Source organism: Symsagittifera roscoffensis, chromosome 6 (genome assembly GCF_963678635.1).
Source record: "Symsagittifera roscoffensis chromosome 6, txSymRosc1.1, whole genome shotgun sequence".
Lineage (NCBI taxonomy): Eukaryota > Metazoa > Xenacoelomorpha > Acoela > Convolutidae > Symsagittifera > Symsagittifera roscoffensis.
Window position 1 is genome coordinate 15,727,038 of NC_087067.1, and position 10,418 is coordinate 15,737,455.

At 33.5% G+C, this 10,418-nt stretch overlaps 1 protein-coding gene across 2 annotated transcripts; it reads left to right on the top strand.

Moving 5' to 3' along the window:
* The first annotated feature begins 574 nt into the window (after positions 1 to 574).
* LOC134847946 (uncharacterized) lies at positions 575 to 8,489 on the top strand. Of its 2 annotated transcripts, none has more exons than XM_063865246.1 (8): positions 575 to 760; positions 1,157 to 1,369; positions 2,044 to 2,322; positions 2,555 to 2,725; positions 2,885 to 3,181; positions 3,462 to 3,676; positions 4,207 to 4,297; positions 8,162 to 8,489. In XM_063865246.1, the coding sequence occupies exons 1-8, from the start codon at positions 700 to 702 to the stop codon at positions 8,446 to 8,448; spliced, it is 1,614 nt and encodes a 537-aa protein (XP_063721316.1). In that variant the 5' UTR covers positions 575 to 699; the 3' UTR covers positions 8,449 to 8,489. The 2 variants fall into 2 exon arrangements, with proteins under 2 accessions (XP_063721316.1, XP_063721317.1); XM_063865247.1 differs by having other exon boundaries at positions 2,191 to 2,322.
* Positions 8,490 to 10,418: the final 1,929 nt, after the last annotated feature.

A 10,418-nucleotide genomic window follows, 5' to 3' on the forward strand; every position in this document is an offset into this window, starting at 1 on the left:
TCAATTGAAAAGTTTTAAGAAATTACTAACAATGCAGGGTTGTTAAAATGGTTGTAATATTTAACCAATTTGTTATTTTTTTTTATTTTTGGATGACGAAAGCATTTTGCGGTTAACAGATATTATAAACTTGAATATTTCAACCTATAACGTATTTTAAGCACTTTATGCAAATTCCAACTAGTCTTTATGAAAAATTTCACGAAAAAATTGTAAGAATTAAAGTCAGGCCCGTTGCTGCTTCAAATTTTTTAAGGAAAAACTGGTCCGTCGTTTTAGTGAATAGCTTTTTTCCTGATAATTCGTTTTCGATTGATTAGGTAAACAAGCTTGGACTACAGTAGGATTTTTTGATAAAATGATTCTCCTAACTCATTAAAACATGCATACGTGTTCAATGGTGTTTCTGGTCTCGCAAAAGCCATGACCAAGGTATTTTTTTACAAGAAAAAGAAGAAGAACTGGTTTTAAAATATATATTTGAGCACTGAGTCGTGACCCCGAATCAATTGAGGCTAATGAACCATGGATTTCTCTCAATCCAAGTACAACTACAAATCCATAAACCATAGCATCAATCCATATGGCGCATTGTGCAAGATAACAATCATATCTTTTATGATGTTTTGGAACAGAAAAACTATTTAATTATCATCAAACTATCTATCTGCTTTATTTTGCTCTCTGTGAATTAGTATCATGGTTTTGGCAATTTGTTTCATGATGAGTATTGTAGCAGCATTTCAGTCATCATCTTCAGGTGTGTTAGATACTTTTTTTGACATTTTTTCAGAGAAAGACCAATTGTCAGGGGGAGGATGCATTTTCTTGAGGAATAAAAAAGGTTTTTCAAAGATATATAAAAAAATTGTCCGTTTTTTTAAGGTCGACCTAAAAAGCACACCAACGCTAACCAAAAAAAATCTGCATCGAAACGTGAATAGAACTATTAGTAAACTTATCAAAACTGACAATTTAATAAACTTTCGGCAAAATTTCACTTTGCTGATTTTCGAATATGGTATAGCGACAAAGCTTCCAAGAATTATTACTCTTTATCGGCTTCCATTTTAAACAATTTTTGCACTTTCTTGCTAATGGCCATGCTCTTATATATCTTTTTTTTCTAACTCATATATTCTTCGTTCGTTTCTAGGATCCTTCCCACCTGAAATCTGCCTCCGCCTCCCGTCATCAGAAGTTATAAACACCATGTCACAATTTTCCTACTGGGCTCCCGAATGCAAGCAAAATCCCTCCGTCAAAAACGGATGCCCGGAAAATGTTCACGAATTAGATTCGTTCTCTGCTCTTTCTGTTCTGACAGAACCTATCAAATGTTTTGTTCATGCGTGCCAATCAAACAATGGTAATTTTTTCACTTTGATAAAATTTTTCTCTTCAGGTTTTTGGTTATGCTTTCATTATTAAAAATATGAAGCTAGTTTGCTTCGTTTTTAAAAATTTTAAGGCGCCCAATCAAGAATATGTTTAGATTTAGCTGTGCTTTTGAGAAGGGCATACTTTTTTGGTTCGAGTTTGAAAATATTAGAAACAAAATTTAAAATTTGTTATTGAGAAACCCTTTAGGATCATTCATCCTCAACGGAATGAACCAACATAAGAGACTGAACCCTGATAAACTCTTTCTGATTACTGATCAAGCACTGTAAAATTAATTATCGTTTGAGTCAATGAACAGAGTTTCTCGTAGCTGTCTATGATGGTGCTATGTTACAGAACTTGCATTTCTGAACATTGCTAATAATACAATTTCATTACATATTTGGTTATAAGTTTTTGGCTTGAGGAAAATGAACATTATTTTGTTGGAAGCAGTACTGATTTGCACTGGGACGTCAACCCAGGTAACAATTTGCAGAGAACCACTGTTGTTGCCCTCATTAAGGTCTACATAAAATCATTTTAAATTCTAATTATGAGTGGGCCAATGTTGCCGTAAATTTGTCCAGCAACGATATAATTTGAAATACGTCATTTTTTTCTTGATCTTGGCAAAATTAATTTTTTTTTTGTTTTCAGCTGAAAACCTGGTTCAGAACTGCTCTGAGAAACTTCTTCACCAGTTTCTAAACGTATTTCAAATTAGAGTGGACACTTTAGAGTCGCAGGTATTCAAAGCGTGCAATTGTGAATACGACAAAGTAACGACCAGTAGCTTGTTCGCAGGAGCCGAGAAAGTTTCGATCGATGATTTCAAACATGCGTACAATTGCAACCCGGAGATCTCGAAACATGGAACTTGCATCAACCCAATGTATCATCTAAAAGATCTGAAGTTATGCGCACTGGACTTAAAAGGTGAAGTCCTAAACAAAATGGTCCGCTAATTTAAAAACCTTTCAGCTTTTTGTTAACAATAAAAGTCCTCGCTATAGTTTGGATTTTCTGCAAGAAATTGCTATTTTTTTGGGGATGAACATGTTTAATTAACATTTTTTCGAGAATGAAACAATTTGTTTAAAATTCACACACATTTTTCAAAAAATTCCCATCCCATTTTGGAAGAACACACATAACTAATACGTTTCAGAAAACAAGGAGAGATTGCATGCATTCCGCGAAGTCATAGAGCTTTACAGATACAAATCACTTTGCAACGCGCAGTTTCTGGAACTCTTGAAAGATAGCAACATATTCGACTATTTCTTGGAGGACTTAACGCCAACAATCCAATACATTGAACAAGCTTGTCTCAACAAATGTAATTATATATATTTTTTGATTGACAAGGGACCGATTGAAAATAAATTTTAGTTTTGTACACTGAAAAAATGGATGTTAAGTTGCTAAAAAAGATATAAAAAAAGTTTTGTTCTTCAGGATGTTAATTTTTTGTTCAGACTTTTTTAAATCTTTCTAGGTTTTTATCCCCTGGAACATTTCGACATGTTCAAACCGAATCCTTATTTCACGACTGACGAAAAAACGTGGTATACAAAGTGCAAAAACTTCACGTGGCTTCAAAGGAGAACTTTTTATTCAGGCACGGTGCACTTTCGTGAACTCAAAACATCATGGATGAAGCTTCACGAACAATGCAGCGATTTTAGAAACGACAATGCCAATCGTTTACCAAATTTGCTGAAATTTGTTCCATTCCCGAGGAATTTGATTTCAGAAGAATTTTCGATAGATGCTCTAAGAAAATGCTGCAAAGGTATTTTTACATAATTTTACTGAACACTTATTTAACTACTCGAATGATGAATGAGCATTTAAATTATTTCAGCTTTAATCGCAATAGATTTTTCAGAATTTTTTTGGACACCGATACTTTGATCTTATTATAAATGGTTACTAAGCGTGGAACTCGAGACAGCTAGTCATTTATTTTTTTTGTGAACTTTCTTATGCTTTTATCTTGAACGTCTTTAAACGATAAGAATTAGCAAAATTACGAAAGAAAAATACGAGTTAGTTTCTTTTGGCTTTTGCAGATAAAAAATATTACGACACCTTCAATCACGAAAAAGACAATTCTCATTATTCTGGAATTGAAGAAACAATTTGCATGGCCCCGAAGAAAGTGATTGCCGGATTTGGTTTCACAGACTGGATTATACGGGGTCTCATTCAAGCTTATTCGGGTCAGTGCTGGATAGAAGATGCGAAGCACTCAAGGAAGTGTGATAAAGATGCAGAAATTGATCAGGTTAGATTCTGGTTGTCAAATGTTTCCTTTCTTTTGGTTCCAACTCACGACGGCCGTTTCTGGCCGACCAACCACGAAAATTTTCTAAACGTGATTGTTTCAGCGGCAATGTATATTTAATTTGGACCAAGCTAAGATCCTTCCCCCCAAAGTAGTTTGAGGGGGACGTTGACTTGGTTCTAAGTGGGAATTATCAGCCAATCAAAATTGAGCATTTTACGTGTGACGCGTAGCAAATTTAACCCGAAAAGAGGATGTTAACTTGATCCCTAAATTTGCAATATATGGTCAAAATTTATAACAAAAAATTGCAATATTTGGTTAAAAACAATTTAAAAATGCAGAAATTGGCACTTGTTTCCAAAAAAATGGCTGCGGCACAAAACATTTTGCAAAAGGTAATCTATATAGGATTTCATCAGATCAGAGCATTCTGCACTGGCAGACTTGACAAGGTCGAGCATAATTTTCAAAAAACATCTAAAAACACAAAAAAACTGCTGTTTTTTTTCTACTGAAATTTGTTTCAGATGAACTTGAATGACATTTCCAGGAGACAAGAAATAAGCCCATCTGACATTTTCTGGTTCATGCGATACGTCAAAAATCAAACGGCAAGGAGTAAGTTCAATCTAACATCAACTCTCGGTAACTTCAATTTTTTGAAGAATTTCAAAGATACATGCAAACTCATCAGCGAGTAACACTTTTTCTTGGCGTTTTGCACTGGTTAGGTTGAATACTTGTATCAAATGAGCATAGAGTACTTGGCAAGATCAAAAATGCGGTAGCTATTACGGCTACAGACTCCGCTTCCTGCAAGAAAATGTAAAAATCTACCTTGATCCGAACTCTTTGATCGATTTGGACGCTTACACTTACAGCAAAAAAGCAATGAAAGACATGTAAACGAGGTTCAAGCTAAGTTAAACAGATTTTGCGGGATGTTTTGCCAAGTATTCACACATTTCGCCCCTCCTAAATCTAGTGGCACTTTTTGCCCCTCACACATTTCGCCCCTCATAAATTACTGGCACTTTAAGAAAGCGGCGTTAATTGTGTAATAAGTTAGGGGCGAAATGTGTGAGGGGCGAATTGTGCCACTAGATTTAAGAGGGACAAAATGTATGTGGGGCGAAACGGGATATTCGTTTTGCCAAATTAGGAAGGGTTTAAAAACACGTTGATTTTAGTGCAAGAAATCTGTTAAACCAATTGTGCAGTACGGCGTAATTACCTATGATGCTAGAGACAAAATCATGTGAAATTCGTTGAAAAAAACATTTAGTCATTTCATATTTAATAAAAATAGGTTTTGTTAACAATAGCAGTCATTGAATCAAACATATTAATATTCAACATATATTTTGGTGCTGCAAAAAGATCTATGTTTTTGAATTGATTTACTGAAACTATTACATAAAGTGTTGAGAAAAAATTACCCTTCAGAGTTCATAAATAACTATAAAATTATGCTGCAATTACTGAGATCACGAGACGAAGACTGAATTCTCAAACACATTACCTTAATTCTAATAAACTTTCAATGTTTTCAGAATAAGAAGACTGTTCAGTTTTAAGTCCTTTTCCAGCTTTGATTTTCCTTCTTTATTCAACAAAAGTACCTTGTACTGAGTTGCACAGGTTGACTAACATGTATGAAAGAACTCCCGCACTGAAGTTTCTCGGATAAAAATAGATTATATTGAGAAAATGTTGCGGAAAAAGTTGCCATTACAATCGATTATGTGTAACCAATTTAAGCAACATTTTCTATTTTAATAGAAAGAAAATAGATTATTTTCATGAAGATTATATTGCCTTATATTTCCACTAAAATGTTTTTTATCTCCACATAATCTCAACAAAATCTATTTTTTTCGCCTTGAAGTTGCCATAAAATCGCAATAAAGTCTATTGGATTCGCCATAAAACTGCCAAAAAATTGCAACAAAAACTATTGCTATCGCCATAAAATTGCGGAACAATCTAGGACCCATAACATCAATTATGTTGTCAAAAAAATGGATTTTATTGTCTGACTTTTTCTCTTCTTAAAAGCATATGCTAAAAGCATATGAAATAAAAATCCAGTATAATTCATTACAATTGATTATAATTCATTTCATTTTTTGAACTAAATGCGATTATTTTTGCAAATTGTTGCAAATTTTGCGGGAATGTCTCAACGTCATCCCTTCGGCCCCTCAAGCTTTTTACCACCCCTCCAGCTGAAGGGGTAGGGTAAACTAGGGGGGGGGGCATAACCGGGGGGATGGGTAAATAAACCGGAGGGGGGAGGATAAAGTGGTAAACTTGGGGGAGGGTAAGGGTAAATAGTGGGAGGGGCGTAAACTGGGGGGGGGGGGGGTGGGGGTTGGTAAAAAAACAGTAAAATGAAGTGTTAAATTGCAATGAATTTAAAAACAGAGACCAAAAGGTATAGAAATTTAGTTCTGAAATGTATCATTTTATGAAACGTAATACGTAGCCACTGCACTAAACAGGAATTAAGATAACTTTAAATAAATTGTAAATTTCATGAATAACCCCTCGAAAAAATCCATTATAATTGATTAAAATTGATTATAATGGATTATATTGACAAAAAAAATTAGGATTAAAATCCATTTTTAATGGATTATAATCGATTATTTTGTCATTTTATTGCGGACATATTATGACAATATAATCGATTATGATCCATGGGCGCTCCTTGCGGGAATCTATTATAATCTATTATAATTCCAATATAATCGACATAAAATTAAAGTTCGTTAATGGATTTTTTTCTCCATATAATCGATTATTCTACTCTGCGACCACGAAATCACCAGATAATTGATTATTAAAAGAACAATTTTTTGTTCGACCACAAAATTGCCAGATAATAGATAATAATCAGGGAAACTTCGGTGCGGGCTAAATTTCGGGTATTAATGCGCTTATTACTGATTAGTGAAAAATCCAAAGAGATTCCAAGCTTCAATTTTTGTACGAGTGAAAGTCATTTGTTAGCTTAAGATCTAATAACTCCTAACCGATTTTCATATAAATATCTATATTACGTACTATAACAACCCAATGACATCCAAAATACCACCAATCAATTGAATTGCCAGAAGAAAATTGAGTTTAAAAAATCTAAGATTTTAAGAGCACATGAAAATTGTTATGCGAAAATTTGAAACGCTAGACGCCTGAAAAGAGACATATCGTGTCTAATAGCAATTTGTCAAAAACATCTGAATTTTATGAAATTAATTCAATTATTATGCTTAAAATTATTATGCTTACAAAATTCATATACAAAAAATGAGTGTATGTTTTTTCCTACGGGGCGAAATGGTGGGACGTAAGAAAAGGTAATGGTGGGACTTGTGTGTCGATCCACCGACCTTTTGCCTGATTGGTTGCCGGGATCTAAGCCACTTGCCCTTTGCTCCGCATAGCGTAAATTGTGCATTTTTGCTCGGCATTTTTGCTCGGCAACCCCTCGAAAAAATCCATTATAATTGATTAAAATTGATTATAATGGATTATATTGACAAAAAAAATTAGGATTAAAATCCATTTTTAATGGATTATAATCGATTATTTTGTCATTTTATTGCGGACCATATTAAGACAATATAATCGATTATGATCCATGGGCGCTCCTTGCGGGAATCTATTATAATCTATTATAATTCCAATATAATCGACATAAAATTTAAGTTCGTTAATGGATTTTTTTCTCCATATAATCGATTATTCTACTCTGCGACCACGAAATCACCAGATAATTGATTATTAAAAGAACAATTTTTTGTTCGACCACAAAATTGCCAGATAATAGATAATAATCAGGGAAACTTCGGTGCGGGCTAAATTTCGGGTAATGATGCGCTTATTACTGATTAGTGAAAAATCCAAAGAGATTCCAAGCTTCAATTTTTGTACGAGTGAAAGTCATTTGTTAGCTTAAGATCTATTAACTCCTAACTGATTTTCATATAAATATCTATATTACGTAATATAACAACCCAATGACATCCAAAATACCACCAATCAATTGAATTGCCAGAAGAAAATTGAGTTTAAAAAATCTAAGATTTTAAGAGCACATGAAAATTGTTATGCGAAAATTTGAAACGCTAGACGCCTGAAAAGAGACATATTGTGTCTAATAGCAATTTGTCAAAAACATCTGAATTTTATGAAATTAATTCAATTATTATGCTTAAAATTATTATGCTTACAAAATTCATATACAAAAAATGAGTGTATGTTTTTTCCTACGGGGCGAAATGGTGGGACGTAAGAAAAGGTAATGGTGGGACTTGCGTGTCGATCCACCGACCTTTTGCCTGATTGGTTGCCGGGATCTAAGCCACTTGCCCTTTGCTCCGCATAGCGTAAATTGTGCATTTTTGCTCGGCATTTTTTCGGCCGCAAGGAAACCCAGTCACTTAGCCACCTATTTTTTTCAAACCCATGTTTCAGATTTTGCCCTGCAAGCATGTGCAGTTGGATCCAAGCTAGGCCGATCAGTTACAATTCTTCCCGGGCTAGTTGTTAGTCTGGAAGCTCAAAGTTACGTCATCGCATCCTCATCCGAAATACCAAAAGAGTTCAAACTACTTTGCATGATGGCGTATCAAACGTGTGGGGTATTTGCGTCAGTCCACGCCAACGCTTTCTTCGAAACAGGAGCTACGTGTAATGAATTTGTTCTTGATAGTTTTTACTTAGGTGATGAGATTATATCAGGTTTCCATAGTGAATTGTAAAAAAAGAATGGTTTCAACCGTTAATAACCAAATATATTATAAATCAGGTATTTCCTAAATTGAGAAAAAATATCAATTATTATTTGGTTATAAATTCTCTTTCAAAATAAATTATAAGCAATTATAGACCATTTTAATTGAAAATGAACAATTATTATTCCATCAGATTTTCCAGAAATTTATAGCCAATAAAAATTATAACATTTATTCCATTAATCATGAAAAAATAATAATTTTTAATTGGTAATAGCCGATTATTATTACCTTTACTTGCACATTTTGCCTTCGACGGTGCATCTAAATTGCTTAGATTTATAGACGCTGGCCGGGTGAACCTAATTTTTTTTAGGCGGGTTTCCAAAAAACTTGAAATTGGTAAATATCAAGAATATCCGAGAATGGTGCAAGTCGCACAGAATGTTCCCACCATAGTCTTTAAGAAACAACAAAAAACCAAGTTTTTTTTTTTTCAAGTTAATGATGTGTTTTTTCTGTGTGGTGTGAAACAGAATCTGACTAGAAAAACAAAACAATCAAAAAAAATTTAAAAAATTTCAATTTTTTTTCAAAATTTTTTTGCAGAAAAATTTCACTTTTTTTGAAGATTTGCTCCAACAATGGCGCCCAAAATTCCAAGATTATTTTATTTATTTAAAGTAATTTTTTAGGGCCTTAATAAAGCTGAAGGAATAACAAACTGAAGCTGTTTTAGTCGTGATTCGAACAAAAATTAAAAAATTTCATTAGTTCTTCCAGTATTGAGGAAAACTGGTTTAAAGTTTTTGATTTTCAGCTGAGAAGCTTTTGTAAGGCTGCTCGTTTCAAATTTTTGAGAAGCTATTGTAAGGCTGCTTGATAGATTTATTCGATCGAAATTCAACTAAAAATCAAAAATTTTAAACCAGTTTTCCTCAATACTGGAAGAACAAAAGAATTTTTTTTAATTTTGTTCAAATCACGGCTAAAACAGCTTCAGTTTGTTATATCGCTCGACTCTTACCAATAATTAATTGTGGATTTTGGTTTTGCGTGGGAACTAAGAAAAACAGAAAAAAAAAGAAAAAAAAACATCTAAAACACCTCAAAACTAAATTCAAATGATCGGAACAAATAAACACCATTGTCCTAACAACTAGAAAATTTTACCCACTGTACTTCGTTGTCAATTACTTGAGCTTAAACTTGAATTCACGTTCCTAGAAAAAGCAGCAAAAACCTAGTTCTTCTAAAATCATTCAATTGATTAAGTTTTGAAAGTTGCTGACAGCAAGTATTATAATCAAAATGAAAAACTCAAAACCATAAAAAATAATGTCGGGCTAATCACTAAGACGACTATCGTTGTGACCACTAAAATGGCTATCTTTTTCATGATAACTAAGACTACTATCGTTTTTCGCTTTCAAAAACGTTTCAAACTATTTGGATTTCTTGGAAAATTTGTAGTTCTACAATTTCACAAACATGTTGGATCTCACATCCTTTGCAAACTACAAAAACCCTCTTTCTTACAGGTTTGAGAAGATTTTAGGAATTACAAATAGCACCGCACACTTATTTGTACTACAAAGGCTGAAACAAAGTTTTCCAGCTTTCCATAAATCAATCATAGGATCCAGCATGTAAATCAGGGTGCCTAAATCAAAAGCGATTTCATTAAACTGTTTAAAACACACTTTTTGTCATTGATTTGAATCTAATTTCTGTCACTTTTTGTCATAATATCGAAGCAGTGCATAAAAAATGGATTGCTTGCTGATTGGAGTTGCAGCTTTAGAGTTTGTCGAAAAAAGGTTTCATTATGTTGAAGACCAGTTTGTAAATCAACTACTAGACCACCCGCATCTGCCTTCAAGTCATCAACAGTTTTTATCCAGCAACAACCACTGCATCAACAACATCCATCAGCTTTACACAGCAAAGCAACTTCAACCAGCAAATGGAACTTCATTTCAGACTAATTTCTGTAA